The sequence below is a fragment of the Schistocerca nitens genome, chromosome 4 (genome assembly GCF_023898315.1).
Source record: "Schistocerca nitens isolate TAMUIC-IGC-003100 chromosome 4, iqSchNite1.1, whole genome shotgun sequence".
In the NCBI taxonomy this organism is placed as follows: domain Eukaryota; kingdom Metazoa; phylum Arthropoda; class Insecta; order Orthoptera; family Acrididae; genus Schistocerca; species Schistocerca nitens.
Window position 1 is genome coordinate 485188417 of NC_064617.1, and position 19713 is coordinate 485208129.

At 46.6% G+C, this 19713-nt stretch overlaps 1 protein-coding gene across 4 annotated transcripts in view; it reads left to right on the forward strand.

Moving 5' to 3' along the window:
* Window positions 1–19713, forward strand: part of LOC126251358 (puromycin-sensitive aminopeptidase) — a 142136-nt gene that overhangs the window by 42209 nt on the left and 80214 nt on the right. For 2 of the 4 annotated variants that reach the window (XM_049951736.1, XM_049951737.1), the window contains exons 7-8: window positions 2669–2773; window positions 17803–18037. In XM_049951736.1, coding sequence (XP_049807693.1) covers window positions 2669–2773; window positions 17803–18037 — 340 coding nt within the window. Of the gene's footprint in view, window positions 1–2668; window positions 2774–17802; window positions 18044–19713 lie in introns of all 4 variants that reach the window. The other 2 variants (XM_049951734.1, XM_049951735.1) reach the window with 1 other exon arrangement.

The following is a 19713-nucleotide window of genomic DNA, read 5'->3' on the forward strand; positions in this document are numbered from 1 at the left end:
GAGCTGCTTCAGATTCCACATGGCATGACAAATGTAATTCAACCATTTTATAGACAAGTTTTCAGTCAGTGGAAGGTATTTTACAGAAAACTAATAGAACATTATTGTGTGTAGATCAATGCTTAGAGATCAGTTTGTTAAAAATACATATTTTTCAATTTGTACTTAGTAAATCACATTTTGTAATGTTTGCGAATTGGTGTACACGTGTTAACCTGACAAAATGTATATGCATCTACACATACTCTCCTCAAACCACTGTGAAGTGCATGGCAGAGGGTACGCCCCATTTTACCAGTTACTAGGGCTTTTCTTCATTCGATTCATATAAGGCGCAATAGAAGAATGACCTACTGCTCGTTCTATTCATGTATGGAACACGGGAAGAAGGATTGTCTGATGCCTCTGTGTGTACTGTAGTTAATCTAGTCTTGTCCTCAAGATTCCTCCAGTAGTGATACATAGGGGATTGAAGTATATTCCTAGAGCCATAATTTAAAGCCGGTTCTTGAAATTTCATTAGTAGACTTTCTAAGGAGAGTCAGCAGATCACTTTCTTCAGCATCCCTGACATTATCCCATGGATCAAACAAACCTGTGGCCATTTGTGCTGCCCCTCTTAGTACACATTCAGCATCCCCTCTTAATCCTATTCGGTACGGGTCCCACACGCTTGAGCGATATTCTAAGATGGGTTGCAAAAGTGATTTGTAAGTAACCTTCTTTGTAGACTGATTTACCCAATGTTTTACCAATAAACTGAAGTCTACCACCAGCTTTACCCACAACTGAACCTATGTGATCATGCCATTTCAAATCCCTGCAAAGTGTTCCATCAAGGTACGTATATGAGTTGACAGATTTCAACTGCGACTCAGTCTTCCTGTAGTCATAGAATAGGTATTTTTGTTTTTTAATGAGCACAATTTTACATTTCTGAGCATTTAAAGCAAGTTGCCAGCCTTTGGACCACTTTGAAATCTTATCAAGACCTGACTGAATATTTATGCAGCATCTTTCAACAGTATTTCATTATAGATGACTGCATCATCTGCAAAAACTGTGGGGTTACTATTAATATTGTTCGCAAGGTCATTAATGTAAAATGTGAACAGCAAGGGTCCCAACATACTTCCATGGGCCACACTGGGAGTTACTTCTACATCTGTTGACGACTCTTGGTCCAAGTTAACTTATTGTGCCCTCTCTACCAAGACATCCTCAATCTAATCACAAATTTCGCTTGATAACCCATATTATCTTACTTTCCGTAATAAGTGTAGATGTGGTACAGAGTCAAAAGCTTTTCAGAAATTAAGAAACAGTGGGTCTACTTGAATGAATGCCTTGATCCAAAGCTTTCAGTATGACATACGAGAAAAGATTGAGTTTCAATTATCAGTATTTCTGGAATTGAATGACAAAGAATATAAATAATAATGTACATTAAATGTGTTGTATCTTGGAAACCACTCAGAATTGGGATTAGGTGTGTATGTTCTTTTGCTCCAGATGAGCATTCCTGTCATATACCTGAATATTGACTGTTTCTCTTGGAACAAATTGTATTTTGGAATGGAAGAAAGACCTATTGTTACAATAATTTTTAAAATGCAATCAGTATACTTTAAATTTGATTGTATTTGGTTAGGCTTTACTGTGAATATTACTGGTATCGTGTGAAATAAGAGGTTTACTGTTAAAAGTCTTCTTTAATTCCACAATGCTTTGTGAAGCTTCAAACCTCCATCGTCCAGTGGATTTATGTGGATTAATATGGCATGTGTGTATTACATTATGATGTCGTAGTAACCTGTGACACTGTCTGGTGAAAAAAAAAAAAAAAAAGTCACTGGACAGTGTTGCAGATTATTCCAAAGTTATAACACAACACATAGATGCCATATTAATGCGCACAAATCCTTCTGATGATGGAGACTTAAAACTTTGAAACATACTGTGCAAGTAAATAAACACTTACTGGTAACAGTAAAATTCTCTCATTTGACAGGCAATATACATTTTAAAAATTGAAATTAGAGTTCTTTAGTCAATCTCCTTCCTTGAAATAAAGTGTAAAATTTATGCATACTTGAAACAGGGCTGTTAATGAATAACTTGTAAAATTTTTCTGAGTGTATGAAGGCATACCTTAGCAGAGGCAGGTTTATGTAGACGTAACTGGAAATGATTAAATAGCATGAACTGACCTTTAAATATAAAACTATATTGTTGAGATTAAGACTGCAAATAAATTTGTCACAAAGTTTGATTTTGATATAGTTTTCTTTATTATGTCGGTATGGATGAAAGATATCCTGTCATGGTATAGTCTGGTGTTAAATCTTATGAATTTGAATGTGTTGATTGACCTCCTGTATGTGTAATGATTTGCTTATTTTTCTGATTTTAAAGGAACCAAGTATTTTGCTTTTTCAGACTACAGTGTAAAAGTCTGTTGTGTTTTTTCAGGGGTAGTCTGTTGATACTCAGATGTATGATGAATGAAATCTGAATAGAGCAACTAATAATGATTATACACAAACTCAAACACATTCTTAAATTTGAAAATTATACCCCCTGATTAGTTTATTGTGTTGGTAGTTGCAGTGTAACTCTTCTTGTGAATTTTATTTAAGTATAACTACACAAAATAATTTGATTCCAGGTTCCTGTTGGTCATCCTTCAGAAATTGATGAAATATTTGATGACATTTCATATAACAAAGGTGCCTCTGTGATTAGAATGCTGCACAAGTATATAGGAGATGAGGTAATTACATTTGTTACATAGTTTTGTTTAATGAATTTGACAAATATGCAAGTGTAACATTTCCTGAATGGGCCTGGGTTGCACCAGCCATCTGCTGCAGATAACCCAACTTTTCGGAGGGATACACATCACAGTAACAGCTTACGGTATGCTGACATAATTATCAGCATTTACCAATTGATATACAAAATGCTTTTTACGCACTTTTATTTTTCGTGTAGTTTGCCCCGTTGATTTTTTTTTATTAATTTTATTTTACTGAAACTATTTGTCTGCAAAGATTCAGCACCTTTCTAAGTTTATGATATTTTTCAAGAATAGTGCACACTGGTTACACTGTGTTTTGAAATCTAAATTGGATACTCAGATGTCATTTTATGGTATTGATGTACGGGAAACAGTGATAGGCCTGTCTCCTCCCGTCCACATCTTTCTGCCTGTCTCCTCCACCTGCCTGTTTCTTCACCCTCACCCTGACCCTCTCACTGCCAGTCCCTTCACACTCACCTCACCTCACCTCACCTCACCTCCCCCTCTCTCTGCCAGTCTCTTCACACTCACCTCACCTCACCTCACCTCACCTCACCCCACCTCACCCCACCTCAACTCACCTCACCTCACTTCACTTTCCCCCTCTCTCTGCCCGTCTCGTTGCCCCACCCCCTCTCTCTGCCCATCTCGTCATCCCCCTCCCCCTCTCTCTGCCCATCTCGTCATCCCCCTCCCCCTCTCTCTGCCCGTCTCGTCATCCCCCTCCCCCTCTCTCTGCCCGTCTCGTCATCCCCCCTCCCCCTCCCCCTCTCTCTGCCCGTCTCGTCATCCCCCCTCCCCCTCCCCCTCTCTCTGCCCGTCTCGTCATCCCCCCTCCCCCTCCCCCTCTCTCTGCCCGTCTCGTCATCCCCCCTCCCCCTCCCCCTCCCCCTCTCTCTGCCCGTCTCGTCATCCCCCCTCCCCCTCCCCCTCCCCCTCCCCCTCTCTCTGCCCGTCTCGTCATCCCCCTCCCCCTCTCTCTGCCCGTCTTGTCATCCCCCCTCCCCCTCTCTCTGCCCGTCTCGTCGTCCCCCCCTCCCACCTCTCTGCCCGCCTGTCATCCCTACCGCAATGGGAGGTGGGTGTTTTTTAACCCCACAGTTTTTCTTTCCAGGTCGTAAGTAATATGTTCAGTTGAAATCAATCAAGGGGATAGGAGATGTTAAGCGTATGCATATGTTTACAAAAAATATGTCTTATTTTCTGCTGGTTTACATAATATGACTCCAGAAAGGATCTTAAATTTATATGTGGAACTCAGCCATGGCCATAATTTATATCCTGGAATTCCCAGTCAGAGATGGCATATGGATTGTTTTGCAGAATGACTTGTCAATGGAAAACATTGTTTTGGCTCTGATTGCGAATAAAATTTCATTTAATGTGTTACTTCATGTCAGAATTGCTGAGCGACGTAAGATTTGTTTCGCCGTCTCCCACTTCAGTTATTCAGAACTCGTTCACTTATCTGAACTGTGTATATCTGAAATAATAAAGATCAGAAATTGAGCCAAGCATCACCAGCACTTTAGATATCAGATTTTATATTTAGAAAATCACATAATGCCAGAAGTTGTGAATTTTAGCACCTGCTAGTTTGGCAGACTCTGAAATGATGTAGCATTAATTGTGGTAATTCCTATGTGCTTAACTTTGAACCATTTGTGGTAAGTGGCTCTTCTGCATCTACGTATGTACTCTGCAAGCCATGGTGGGGGTACCTTGTACCACTAATAATTATTTCCATTCCTATTCCAGTTGGGGGGAATAATGACTGTCTATATGCCTTTGTACAAGATCAAATTTCTGTTACCTTCGTGGCACTTTCGTAGAATGTACTTTAGTACCAGCAGAATAGTTGTCCAGTCAACTTCAAATGCTAGTTCCCTAAATCTTCTCAATAACATTTCTCAAAAAGAACATTGTCTTCCCTCCAGGAATCTCCATTTGAGTTCACAAAGCATCTCCATAATACTTGTGTGTTGATTTAACTTACCAATAACAAATCTGGCAGCTTGCCTCTCAATTGCTTTGATGTCTTTCATTATCCCAACCTGGTGGGGATCTCAGACATTCGATCAGTACTCTATAATGGGTCACATAAGTGTTCTATGTGTGGTGTCCTTTACAGAGGAACAACACTTTCCTAAAGTGTCCCAATAAACTGAAGTCTGCCATTCACCTTCGTAACTACTGTCCTCCGTGCTAGCTCCATTTCATAATGCTTTGCAACATTATGCTTAGATATTTAATCAACTTGACTGTCAAGCTGCACACCACTAATGATGTGTTCAAACATTGCAGGATTATTTTTTCCTACTCATCTTCCTAAATGTACATTTTTCTATATTTAAAGCAAGGTGCCATTCACCACATCAACTTGAAATATTGTCAAAGTCATCTTGTATCCTCCTCCAGTCACTCAATGATCATATTCTCCTACTCACATCATCATCTGCAAACAGCCGCAGATTTCTGCTTAGCCTGTCTGCCAGATAATTTATGTGTTCAGAGAATGATAGTGGTCCTATCATGCTTCCCTGAGGTACTTCTATGATACCCTTATCTCTGAAAATTGACCATCAGGGACAACACACTGGCTTCTATTACTTAAGAAGTGTTCGAGACACTTCGGTATCTGAAAACCTATTCCATATGCTCTTACCTTCATTAACAGTCTGCAATGGGGCTCTGTGACAAATGCTTTCCAGAAATCTGGGAATAAGGAATATACCTGTTGTCCTTCATCCACGGTTTGCAGGATATCAAGTGAATAAACGGCAAACTGAGTTTTGCACGAGCGATGCTTTCTGAAGCCATGCTGTGTTGTGGACAGAAGCTTTTTGTCTCAAGGAAATTTTTTACATAAGAACCTCTTTTATCCAGCCCTCATTAATCTGGTGGCAAAATCTGCTGCAAATTCACTGTAGAATCTGACAGGGATACCACTTGGCCCTGAAGTCTTGTTAAAATTTAACGATTTCAGCCATTTTTCAATGCCACTGACATTGATACGGCTGCGAACTGTGCTGTATACATTGATCGGGTGTTCCTCAGTCTTCTCTGGAGTCACTGATCGAGGCATGACCCAATGGCTGAAAAGATTCGATTGAGTCACCAGATAGAACAGGTTGGATGTTAGGAAGTGTTCGGCAAATGTTATTTTTACTTGGACTACACACCCAACAATGATTTGCAAACAACGAAGAGAAGCTCAATAGTTGGGACAAATTCCAGGCTAAGCTGAGAGGAAAAAAAAAAAAAAAAATTGTTGACAGTCTGCAGAAAGTCTGCGGAGGAACAGTTGAAAAATAGGGCCCAACATCATGGAGTAAACAACACATCTGTTCATACAGAATGTTCTAGCCCTATGCAACAATGGTAATCTAAATATACTGTTGGAAAAAAGGCAACATCAAAAATAATTAATGTACAATAATGAAATTTTAGGAATACATTCGTCTAGGTAATATATTTAAGTCATTAACATTGCAGGATACCAGATTAATGTAAACTTGAGATAAGCCATTGAAAATGTGAGATGTTGGTTCATTAATAACCGGTATAGCTGCCAGAGTGTTGCATGCAAACGTGCATGCATTGTGTTGTACAGGTGCCAGCTGTCAGTTTGTGTGATGGAGTTCCATGCCTGTTGCACTTGGTTGGTCAACACAGGGGCGGTTAACGTTTGTTGTGGATGATGCTGGAGTCTGTCGTGTGATGATGTCCCATGTGTGTTCGATTGGACAATGATCCGCTTCACACCGTTGGGTGGCTTGCGAAGTATAAATGTAGATGTAGATCTGGTGATCAAGCAGGCCAAGGCAACTTGTCGACATTCTGTAGAGCAGGTTGAATTAAAACAGTGCTATGTAGGTTGTGGTATCCTGTTGGAAGACACCCTCTGGAATTATTTTATATGTTTTGGCTAGAGAACACCACAGCTGTTTTCATAAATTACACTGTAGAAAATACTGCAACCAGTTTTGTGTCCTAAAATATAACAAAGTTTTTGTGATGCATAGTTTTACTTATATATGCTCTATGCTTTGTATTTACTTCCTGAAAAGCCGTCCTTTACATATTATAAGGAAGAGATTTGATTTTCTTTTACAATCCCTACTGATCAATAAACTAAACTAAAAACAAGATGGCGGATACATGTTTTTACATCGGCCGCTGATCTGATGTGCCAAAGAATGTGATATGTGTACAGATATGGCACACTTCTGGACTTATGTCGAAGATAATGCGTCATACCTCAAATAATTTTATACAGTTTCTCATTCCATTATTTAGTTATGAAAGATGCTTGTTAAGACCCATGAAGAATTTTCTCTCCCTCTCAATTAATTAATTAATTAATTATTGTTTCTGTCATTTCAAATTGTAGGAATTATACGAAATTTTGGAGGTACATTTGGTTTTTACTTCTAGTCGGACATTCAGTAGGCAGTCATGTTTGTGAATGTGGTTGTATATTTCCAATTGCTCTAACAAATGCGTCTGTACACTCTCTCTCTCTCTCTCTCTCTCTCTCTCCCCTCTCCCTCTCCCTCCCCCCTCTCCCCCTCCCCCTCTCTCTCCCCCCTCCCCCCCTCTCTCCCCCCTCCCCCTCTCTCTCCCCCCGTCCCCCCTCCCCCTCTCTCTCCCCCCGTCCCCCCTCCCCCTCTCTCTCCCCCCGTCCCCCCTCCCCCCCTCTCTCCCCCCGTCCCCCCTCCCCCCCTCTCTCCCCCCGTCCCCCCTCCCCCTCTCTCTCCCCCCGTCCCCCCTCCCCCTCTCTCCCCCCTCCCCCCCTCTCTCCCCCCGTCCCCCCTCTCTCCCCCCCCTCCCTCCCTCCCACCATCCCACCAAAATGTAATCTCTCGAAATTTTCTTCAATGCTTATCTGTTTTTCCATGTTGAACCACATGAGTAACAAAAGTTGACTTATTTAGGTTGCTGAGCCTGAAAGCCTACATTTTTCATTGTATTGTGCATTGAAACTCCTGCCAGTTAGGTCAATATAAAATTTGGGGCACACAGAACAGTTTAGTTTATGAATGCCAGATTTGTGCGGTACTTCAGTGTTTATATATAAGTTTTGAAAATTTTTGCCCGTTTTTGTGCCTTGCGCATGAAGCGACAAAAGCTTCACCATCCTGGCCATTCTGTGGACGTCGAGTAGTAGCAGACGGGACACTCCTCCTCCTCCTGATCCTTCGGCCTTCCCTTCCCTGGCCACCCATGGGGGAGGGTCAAGCTCGTCGGCTTGGGTTGAAACCTTTCCCTCAGTCCTGGTTTGTACCAGGATGGATGGCGGAAGTTTTGCCACGACCAAACCTTTGTTTTTCATGGAGACGATTGAAGATAAGTATGGCAAAGTTGAATCGATGAGTAAAATGCTGCCCAGTGTTTTGCTCATCAAGACATCTTCTGCTGCCCAATCTGACGCCCTGCATTCTTGTGACTGTCTCGATGAAGTCCCAGTCTCCGGCACGTCCCACCAATCTTTGAACTCAGTACAGGGCATTATTTTCCAGAGAGATCTTCTGCAAACTGACGAGGAGCTCCGTGCTAACCTTGAGCGGCGAGTGACTCATTTTATCCGCCGTATGCAGCGAGGCCCTCCAAACAATCGCATCGCTATTGGCACCTTTATCCTAGCCTTAGAGGGAGGTGTCCTCCCAGAGAACGTCAAGGTAATGGTGTATCAGTGTGATGTAAAACCTTATATTCCACCACCGATGAGATGTTTTAAATGCTTAAGATTTGGACACACGTCTTGCCGCTGCACCACTGATCTCATCTGTGGTGACTGTGGGCACCCCCTCCATGAGGGAACTGCCTGTGCTCCCCCGCCGATGCGTGTAAATTGTAATGGACAGCATTCTCCACGCTCGCCTACATGCTCGGTATTTGTGAAAGAAAGAAGGATTCAAGATCGGCTCAGCTGCACTGAGGCTCGTCAAAAACATTACCGGCTTCATCCTGTGTCTATGACCTCTACTTTTGCTTCAATTACGCTCATTCCCCCTCCCTCTCCCCCTCCCTCTCCCCCTCCCTCTCCCCCTCCCTCTCCCCCTCCCTCTCCCCCTCCCCCTCCCCCTCCCCCTCCCTCTCCCCCTCCCTCTCCCCCTCCCTCTCCCCCTCCCTCTCCCCCTCCCTCTCCCCCTCCCTCTCCCCCTCCCTCTCCCCCTCCCTCTCCCCCTCCCTCTCCCCCTCCCTCTCCCCCTCCCTCTCCCCCTCCCTCTCCCCCTCCCTCTCCCCCACCCCCTCCCTGTCCCCTCCCCCCTCCCTCCCCCTCCCTCCCCTCTCCCCCATCCCCTCCCTGCCCCCCATCCCCTCCCTGTCCCCCATCCCCTCCCTGTCCCCCATCCCCTCCCTGTCCCCCATCCCCTCCCTGTCCCCCATCCCCTCCCTCTCCCCCTCCCTCTCCCCCTGCCTCTTCCCCTCCCTCTCCCCCTCCCTCTCCCCCTCCCTGTCCCCCATCCCCTCCCTGTCCCCCATCCCCTCCCCATCCCCTCCCTCTCCCCCTACCTCTCCCCCTACCTCTCCCCCTACCTCTCCCCCTCCCTCTCCCACTCCCTCTCCCCCTCCCTCTCCCCCTCCCTCTCCCCCTCCCTCTCCCCCTCCCCCTCCCCCTCACCCCTTCGTCCCCCTCCCCCCCTTCGTCCCCCTCCCCCCCTTCGTCCCCCTCCCCCCCTTCGTCCCCCTCCCCCCCTTCGTCCCTCTCCCCCCCTTCGTCCCTCTCCCCCCCCTTCGTCCCTCTCCCCCCCCTTCGTCCCTCTCCCCCCCCTTCGTCCCTCTCCCCCCCCTTCGTCCCTCTCCCCCCCCTTCGTCCCTCTCCCCCCCCTTCGTCCTTCTCCCCACCCCCTTCGTCCCTCTCCCCCCCCTCGTCCCTCACCCCCCCTCGTCCCTCTCCCCCCTTCGTCCCTCTCCCCCCCTTCGTCCCTCTCCCCCCCTTCGTCCCTCTCCCCCCCTTCGTCCCTCTCCCCCCCTTCGTCCCTCTCCCCCCCTTCGTCCCTCTCCCCCCTTCGTCCCTCTCCCCCCCTTCGTCCCTCTCCCCCCCTTCGTCCCTCTCCCCCCCCTTCGTCCCTCTCCCCCCCTTCGTCCCTCTCCCCTCCCCCCTTCGTCCCTCTCCCCTCCCCCCTTCGTCCCTCTCCCCCCCCTTCGTCCCTCTCCCCCCTACGTCCCTCTCCCCCCCTTCGTCCCTCTCCCCCCCCTTCGTCCCTCTCCCCCCCCTTCGTCCCTCTCCCCCCCTTCGTCCCTCTCCCCTCCCCCCTTCGTCCCTCTCCCCCCCCCCCTTCGTCCCTCTCCCCCCTACGTCCCTCTCCCCCCCGTCCGTCCCTCCCCTCTCCCCCCCTCCGTCCGTCCCTCTCCCCTCTCCCCCCCGTCCGTCCCTCTCCCCCCCGCCCGTCCCTCTCCCCCCTACGTCCCTCTCCCCCCCCTTACGTCCCTCTCCCCCCTACGTCCCTCTCCCCCCCCTTACGTCCCTCTCCCCCCTACGTCCCTCTCCCCCCCCCCCCACGTCCCTCTCCCCCCCTACGTCCCTCTCCCCCCCTACGTCCCTCTCCCCCCCCACGTCCCTCTCCCCCCTTCGTCCCACCCCTTCGTCCCTCCACCCCCCCCCACATCCCTCCCCCCCACGTCCCTCTCCACGTCCCTCTCCACCCCCCCCGTCCCTCTCCACCCCCCGTCCCTCTCCACCCCCCGTCCCTCTCCACCCCCACGTCCCTCTCCACCCCCCCGCCCGTCCCTCTCTCCACCCCCCCGCCCGTCCCTCTCTCCACCCCCCGCCCGTCCCTCTCTCCACCCCCCCGCCCGTCCCTCTCTCCACCCCCCCCTCTCTCCACCCCCCCCGCCCGTCCCTCTCTCCACCCCCCCGCCCGTCCCTCTCTCCTCTCCCCCCCGTCCGTCCCTCTCTCCTCTCCCCCCCGTCCGTCCCTCTCCCCTCTCCCCCCCGTCCGTCCCTCTCCCCTCTCCCCCCCGTCCGTCCCTCTCCCCTCTCCCCCCCGTCCGTCCCTCTCCCCTCTCCCCCCCGTCCGTCCCTCTCCCCTCTCCCCCCCGTCCGTCCCTCTCCCCTCTCCCCCCCGTCCGTCCCTCTCCCCTCTCCCCCCGTCCGTCCCTCTCCCCCCCCCGCCCGTCCCTCTCCCCCCCCGCCCGTCCCTCTCCCCCCCCCGCCCGTCCCTCTCCCCCCCGCCCCCCTCCCCTCTACCCGTCCCTCTCCCCCCCGCCCGTCCCTCTCCCCCCCGCCCGTCCCTCTCCCCCCCGCCCGTCCCTCTCCCCCCCGCCCGTCCCTCTCCTCTCTCCCCCCCGCCCGTCCCTCTCCTCTCTCCCCCCCCCCGTCCGTTCCTCTCCTCTCTCCCCCCCCCGTCCGTTCCTCTCGCCTCTCCCCCCCCCGTCGGTCCCTCCCTCCCTCTCCCCCCCGTCTGTCCCTCCCTCCCTCTCCCCACCGTCCGTCCCTCCCTCTCCCCCGCCCCGCCTCCTCCCTCTTACGGGTGCTTTTCCATCACAGTGGTTAGGCAGTATAGTTATCATCATCCTTAAGCCCAGGAAAACCCCGTCCTCGACAGCTAGCTCCCATTTCGCTTTACAAATGCACTTTGTAAACTGCTCAAAAGGATGGTAAACTTCAGATTATGTTGGGTTCTCGAGTCTCGGGGCCTTTTGTCCCTGTATCATTGTGGCTTCTGGGCAGGGCGATCTCCAACTGACCACTTACTCTGATTGGTATCAGCCATCCGACAGTCTTTTACTCATTGGTGGCACCTTGTCACGGTCTTCTCTGACCTACATAAGGCATATGAGATGGCTTAGTGCATCACATTTTAGTTACCCTCCATAACTGGGGATTTTGGGTCCCCTTCAGATTTTTATCTGTGAGTTTTTATCTTACCTTACTGGCTCTTCCAGATTAGAGTTGGCACTTCTCAGTTCCCCTCAGATTCAGGAGAATGGTATCCCACAGGGTTCTGTGTGTTCACACTCTTCCTCATTGCCATCAGTGGGCTTGGAACCTATGTTGGGCCTCTGGTTACGTAGGCATTACACGTCGACGGTTTTTGCATCTGGTGCAGCTCCCACTCGGTAGCATGTGCTGAGTGCCAGCTCCAAGGCACCATCCGACGTGCCTCTGTGTGGCCCACCACCCATGGCTTCCAGTTTTCTCCCTCCAAAATGTGGGTTATGCATTTTTGTTGTCAACCAACAGTACACCCTGATCGAGAACTTTATTTAGGCAACCAGCTTCTCGATGTTGTAGTACAGTCCTGTTTCTTGGGCCTTATTTTTGATAACAAGCTGACATGGCTGCACTACATTTGCCACCTAAAGACTACATGTCTGTGGAAGCTTAATGCTCTCTGCCTTCTCGCCAACACATCTTGGGATGCAGAACACTCAACTCTTCTCCATCTTTACCGTGCTCTGGTCTTGTCCAGACTAGATTATAGTAGTCAGTTTTATGTCTCAGCAGCTCCTTCCACTTTGAAACTCCTTGACCCTGTCCATCATTGTGGGGTGCATCTCGCTGTTGGTGCCTTTCGCACTAGTCCTGTTGATAATCTCCTCACAGAAGCAGGGATTCCCCCTCTACACATCCAACAGAACCAACTCCTTGTTTCTTACGCAATCGCCATTCGGCAATTCCCTGAATATCCTGTGTACCCTGTGCTCTTCGCCAGTGAGGGATGTCTCGCTAACACCTGCCAATGGTTGGGATTGCTGGTTGGCATGCATCTCGTTTCCCCCTGTTCGGGATCTCCATCTCCACTCATTGGACTGCACCCCGTGTCTTTCCTCCCATAACCACCCCCCCCCCCCCCCTTGATGGTGCCTAGACCGTGGATTAGGACTGATCTATTCCAGGGTCCTAAGGTCTTTGTCGCTCCTATGGTTTTTCGGCGCCTTGTCTGTGCCATCCTTGCAGAGTTCCAGGGTGCCACCATCTTATACACTGATGGTTCTAAGACGATTGATAAGGTGGTCTCCTACTGGCTTCAAGCACCTTTGTTTCTCAGGCCTCTCTCTACAGTGTTTTAATTTGTTCAGACTCCTTGAGCAGCCTGCAGGCTACTGACCGATGCTACTCTCGTCACCCTTTGGTCTCTGCTATCCATGACCTTCTCTCTGCCCTTGAGTGTGCCGCCTATTCAGTCCTCTTTCTCTGGGTCCCAGGTCATGTGGGCATCCCAGGGAATGAATTGGCTCACCGTTTCACTGGAGAAGCAGATACTTACCACCCATTTCCTTTCAGGATTCCAGCTGCGGATATACGGATCTACATGAAATGTCTCTTTGCCCAACAGCGGAATGCCACCTGGAGTGCTACTGCTCATAGTAATAAACTCCGCACAATCAAGGAGTCTACTGCAGTTTGGCACTCTTCCTTCCACTCTTCTCAGAAGGAGTCCACTGTTTATCCTGTTTACACATTGGTCATACCCGGCTCACCATTGTTTTCCCGTAAGTAATGACCCACCCCCACAATGTAGTTGTGGAGCCAGACTGACTCTCTCTCACATATTGGTGGAATGTCTCCTTCTTTAGGCCCTTCGTGTTAAGTATAGTCTTCCCGATTCCTTAAATTTAATATTAGCAGACGATCCCCGGGTGGTTGAACTGGTCCTTGGTTTCCTCTGTGAAAGTGGTTTTTATTTCGAAATATGAGGTTCTCCTTTAGTCTTGGAGCAGGGGCAGGTTGGTTGTGGTTGGGACTTATTATAGTCTTCTCAGTCAGTGACCCCATAACCGCCCTCCCTTTTTCCAGTTTTTAGGTTTGGTCTCACCTTTTATGCCTTTACTGTGTGTGTTTAATGTTCATTATTTTATAATTTGACTCCCCTGACAGGATCCATCCACTTTTAGCAGACCCTCTTTTTTCAGTAACTCACTTCGGAATCGCAGGTCTGATGACCTCGCTGTTTGGTCCCATAATCCGTCTCAATTAATCAATCAATCAACATTAACGAGTATTATCTGTTCTGTGCCTTGGTTACTTTTGTATCTGAATTAGAAGGAAGACAGACCAAGTGGCCCACTGCAACGCACCATATCAACACTGGGGATAATCCACCAATTAGCCAGCACTCATGCAGGGTGTAGCCAGCTGAAGAATGTTAATTTGGTAGGAAGTGGTAATGATGACATTGAACTGTCAGTGTGTCCTTGGTCCTAGACTGCTTGCAAGGCGCAAAGTATTTCTCAGCTGTGGACAAGGAGCCAGGCTACTGGCAAATTTAGGTTGTCAAAGATGACTGGGAAAAGACTGTCTTTATAATACTTGACAGCCTGTAGGAGATTAAATTTATATCATTTGCCCTATGTAATGTCCAGCTACATCAGAGTGCATTAACTAGCTGTGAAGAAGTTTTTTTTTATTTTGCATTAAGGAGGCACTAGTCTTCTTCAGTCCTAGCAATGTATGATGAGAATGCCGAGGCAGAACATCACACCATTGCAAACAGTTATGGGATAGGTGCAGTTGTGCAAATTCAGTTTAGTGAAGTGTTCTACCCAGTCTGAGGTGATTCGCTCCACAGTTGAGAAAAACTGCCTTGTAATTCTTTGGGCCATCAGCAGGTTCTGGCCATAATTTTTTTTTTTTTTTTTTTTTTTTTTTTTTTTTTTTTTTTTTTTTTTTTTTTTTTGGAAAACCAATCACTGTTCTTTTCTGTGGCTGACTAGCCTGAAGGAGCAATCAGGATGACTGGCGATAAGGGCACTGAAGCTTCAGGTGTACGATGTCATATGATACACACAGACACAAGCACAGTGACTGCCTTTTGTTGGCTAAACACAGCAACATAGATGAAAACTGTCATCACTGCATCAAATGACATTGGTGCTGAAAAGAGGAAAGACACAGCATTGCTGAAAACTATAGAAGCCTTGAAGGAGGTGGTGTCCAAAGAAGAATTTCAATGAATAAACGGAACATTATGTAAGTGGTTACTCGTCACCCCAGCTTTCCATAATGCTACATCATCTGGTCACCTGCGATTCATGAAGACTAAACAGAATTGTACACAAGTATCACTGGCCATGTCTCTGCCGATCCTTTGAATGCTACATGAATCACTGTAAGGAATGCCAGCGAATGCAGCACATTCCACAATCACTTCCAAGGCATCTGATACCAGTTCAGCTCACAGCAGCACCATTTCATCTCTTTGACAGGTTCCCTAAGCCAACCAATGGGAATTGATGGATAATAGTCTGCACTGACTACCTCACCCACTGCTACATCACCAAAGCTGTGCCAGCTGCCGAAGCTCTGAAAACTGCAAAATTTCCTTGTAGAAGACATTATTTTGAAGAACAGAGCAGCCTGTCTTATTATCTTTGATCTTGGAAAAGTTTTCCAGTGGAAATCAGTTTCATAGGTATGAGGGTCATTCTGAAAGTCAAGAACTTTTGTTTCTGCAGAAATTTTTACTTGATACAATGAAAATAAACTATTTTACTTACAATTTGCTACCCAGCTACTTTTCTATGTAGTCACTGTTCAAATTTATGGACTTTGCATACTGTTTTACCAACTTTTCTGTGCCTTGTGCATAATCAGTTGCCGCCAAATTGTTGAACCACTGATTAATGGCTTCTTTAAGTTCATCACCACTTCTGTAGCATTGTCAACTCAAAAAAAAAACTTTCAATTTGGGGAATAAGTGATAATCACTTTGGGCTAAGTCTGAACTGTATGGCAAATGTTGAAACGTTTCCCACCGAAACCACTGAAGCAAGCCCTGTGTCACTCCTGCTGCATGTGGACGTGGTTTATTGTTGAGGAGGATGACTCCACTGGTTAGCATTTCATGGCACTTGCTTTTAATGGCATGATGAAATCATTGAAGTGTCTGACAGTAGGCCACAGCATTTATGGTCTCATTTCTAGGCATGTAGTCAATCAGTAGGACACCCTTACGATCCCAAAACAATGTAGCCATATCTTTCTGGTTCTCAAAATTTGTTTTACTTTTTTCATTGAGGAATGCGAATGATGGCATTCCATTATTTGGCACTTTGCTTCTGATGTGAGATGTGATATCCAAGTCTCATAACCTTTGATAACATGATTCAAAAATTCCTCACCATCACTTTTCATAGTGACTGAAAGATGTCCGTGCAACTGCCATTCGTTTGGTTTTGTGTTTGTCTGACAAAATTAGAGGAACCCGCCTGGCACACACTTTTTTTATAGTCCACATCTCCACTACCAATCTCACACAACACAGTTCTTGAAATATCTGGAAAGAATGAGTACAGTCCACTAACAGTGAAATGCCCATGTTCTTTGATGTTTTGTTTCAGCTTTTGGTTTGAGTTCACCAGTCACCAATGAAGGGCTGATCCAAGTGATCTTCGTCGTGAACATTCTTCCGTCCACTGTTAAACACAATACACCACTTCTGAACTTTCGCTTTGTTCATCACATTACCATACAATGTAAACTTCAGCTATTTCGATGGGTTGGACTTTTTGCGCATTTAAAAAACGGATGACAGAACTCACCACACACTTGGTGGGATTGTCAGTTTTGTTACACATTTTAACACACAGCGAAGCAGTAAGTAACCGTATGGGATTGCAGCTGCTACCAAACTGTAGCAGATGAGTACCAAGGTCAGTGGTCAGTTGGCAGTGATGGAGGGGGGATGCGGTCACATGTCAAAACAAAACACTCTTTACTTTCCAAATGACCCTTGTACTTTCAGGGTGTGACATCACCCATCAATATGACAACTGCCTATCCCCCGCAGATGAACGATCTCTCAGAATCCTTCAGTAAGACTCTGGCACATAAGCTCTTGATATACGTTGATGTCGAACAGAGAGATTAGGATACCGTACTGCTGTTGATGACATTACCAAATAACACAGCAAAGGAAGACACAAAGACTTCACATTCTTTCTCTTGCATGGTCACAAGGCTAAAACAACAATGGATACACTCTTCTCATTTAAACCAGAACTGGCCAATGAGATAAAGCCTGGGAGACTTGGTATGGTTATTTTGGGCTATGTGGAAAGGAGGACCATGGGAAAAGTTACTAAAGCACTACTCTGAGCTGTATCATATTCTTCACCAGATACTGGACATCACATACAAAGTTGAGGGTTATGATCCTGCACCAAGAAGACAAAAGCACAGGGGCATACATGTCCTCCATATGAGCTCTACTACCATCCTGAGGTGTAGATTGACGATGGGGCTTCTTGGTCAGGGGAACTGAAGGCCTGCTTGATGATCTCAAAGCTTCGATGGGAGAGGTTACCTTTGTGAGAAAGATGTGGCAATGCAACCACAATGCAAGGATCCTCCAGTTCTGCCAAAAAGAGAACCCTACAAGATCTAGTTCAGAGATGCACCAATGAGAACCTCTGAAACAGCAGGTTGCTGTTTCTTCAGGAGAGTGAGCAGTGCTGCGAACTGTATTGCATGCAATGTGCAGTGGCAGTTATTGTCGCTGGCTCGTGTGCTGCAGGTCACAGGCTCAAATTGTGTCACCCGCAGTTATTTGTTATTTACTATTTATCATTTCTGGAAGGTGCTCGTAACTTCTTATGTTTTGTAATGCGTGCATATTCTGTAATGTGATGTCTGTATAAATAGAAGTTCTGTCCTGTTTGGTACATTGGTGTCTGTAATAAACGTACTTTCAGTGCTAAGTGTTGTACTTCATTCACAACCCTGGATTTGATTGTAATTACAATGTGACAATATCACTCATCTTTGCAGTGATTGAGAATTAAACTTTTGCTGTTCTCCTTTGCCTTCCTTTATAGATAAACATTTCAAAATGGAGTACAGCATATCTGCTACCCTCGTATGTATATCCAGCACTTGGTCAACTATTCTTCTAAATTTGAGCCATAGTTATTCTACAAGCTCCTGCCCAAATGGAATTGTCTTGTATTCCTCCTTGAGATATGACACTGCTACCTCTTTATTTAGTTTAGGCCCACTGGACATGCATGATAAGTAATATAATTTTTTGTGTGTTTTAAATTTGCAGGACTTCCGCAAAGGTATGAATATATATCTTACTCGACATCAGTATAAAAATACTTTCACTGAAGATCTATGGGCAGCACTGGAAGAAGCAAGCAATAAACCAGTGGCTGCTGTTATGTCAACGTGGACAAAACAAATGGGGTTCCCAGTGGTGAAGGTTTTAAGTAAACAGTCAGGACCCACGACACGGACCCTTACACTGACTCAAGAAAAATTCTGTGCTGATGGTAGCACAAGTGAGTGTGAGTAATGTCTGATTAGATTAGTCTTGCTTGGGGCTCCTTTTGGTTGTTAAAAAATAAATTTCAACATTATGCACTTATTTTTATATATTATACTGTAAAACGTGTGTTCTTCAGAATGCTACTGATACCTTTACAAAAAATGGCAGTTAAATACTAGGCTCAAATGGTGTTCTGTTAATTTATTAGAGTGCTACAAGTATACCTTATAATAATATGAGGCTTTTTCAGAAAGTAAGTGCACCGTGACCATAATGGGCTGTAGTTTTTTGTTTTTTGAGGGTTGGCAACACAGAGTTGTAGAGGAGTATCCCCTGACCAGAGCGATCATTGCAGGAACATGGTAGTACATAAAGTCATGTTGCAGTGTCCAATTATGTGAAAGATGTCAATAAGAAATCCAGCCAGGTGAAAGCTACCTACTGTGATCCACTTCCTACTCACAGAAGGAATAACACCTACCGAAACTTTTTCACGCACCAAAACAGTTGATGACAGAGATGTTATGAACGGAAATAGTGTAAGTGGTGTAGGGAGTTTAGTAGACCCAGAACAAATGTTCCTGATGAACAGAGGAGTGGAAGACCTTCAATTTGATTGATCAGTTGGGGCAATAAATTTAGGAACCTTCGTGAAGACTGTCGATTTGCAGTGGATGAAATTTCTACGATGTTTCCACAACTCTTCTAATCTTTCTTATACAAGACACTTGCAGAAATGCTGGGGTATGGGAAACTGTTTGCAAGATGGGTCCCAAAACAGTTGACATAGCAGCACAAGAAAAATTGAGTCAAAAGTGCGTGAGAGTTTCTTGAATGACTTGTATTAGAAGGCGAGGATTTTCTGAGTTCTATTGTCACTGGAGATGAAACGTGTGGCTAATTACAAGTCTGAGACAAAAAGGCAGGCATCACAGTTGCATCACATCAATTCCTCATCTGCCAAAAAATTCAAAACCCCAATTTCGGGTTTAAAAAAAAAAACAAGACCTCAGTGTTTTTGGGGCCGAAAAGCCATCAGTTTGGTCAAATTTTTGCCTCAAGGGGAGACCATCAATGCTCAGCAATATTGTGAGACCCAGAAGAAAATTAAAAGGAGCATTCAAAACAAGAGGAGGAGAATGCTTGCAAGAGGAGTGTGCTTGTTGCACAACACCACCCATTCTCTCTCAGCCTTAGCTCCCAAGACACTCTTGGACGTACTTGGATGGAATGTTTTGAACCAACCCCCATAGTCCCCTGACTTGGCACTTTCTGATTGTAATTTTTTCACCTCCCTGTAGGCACACAAGAGTGAAATTAAATTTTCAACAGATGAGCAGGTGCAGAACAAAGTTCTGAAGTGGGGGAAGGAGCTGGTGGGAGAGTTTCTTGTGGAAGGCATGAAGAGGCTCGTGCAAAGGCTCACCACATGCCCCTTCAGGGGCCTCAGCATTTAGTTGCTGGGTATGGGCTTGGCGACCCCGGGGTCCCTGAGCTGGGGACTTGAAAGTGCCACCAGTCCTCAATACCGTAAGCCCTGAGCGTGCTTCAACGACCACCGTAGGGCGCGACGGTGGAACGTTGTACGGTACAGAGCCAAGGGATCTTGGCTTAACTGCCTGGGTCGCGAGGATGGTATAAACCTCTATAAAAAAAAACCTCAATCTCAAGGTGTGCTGTGTGCTGAGG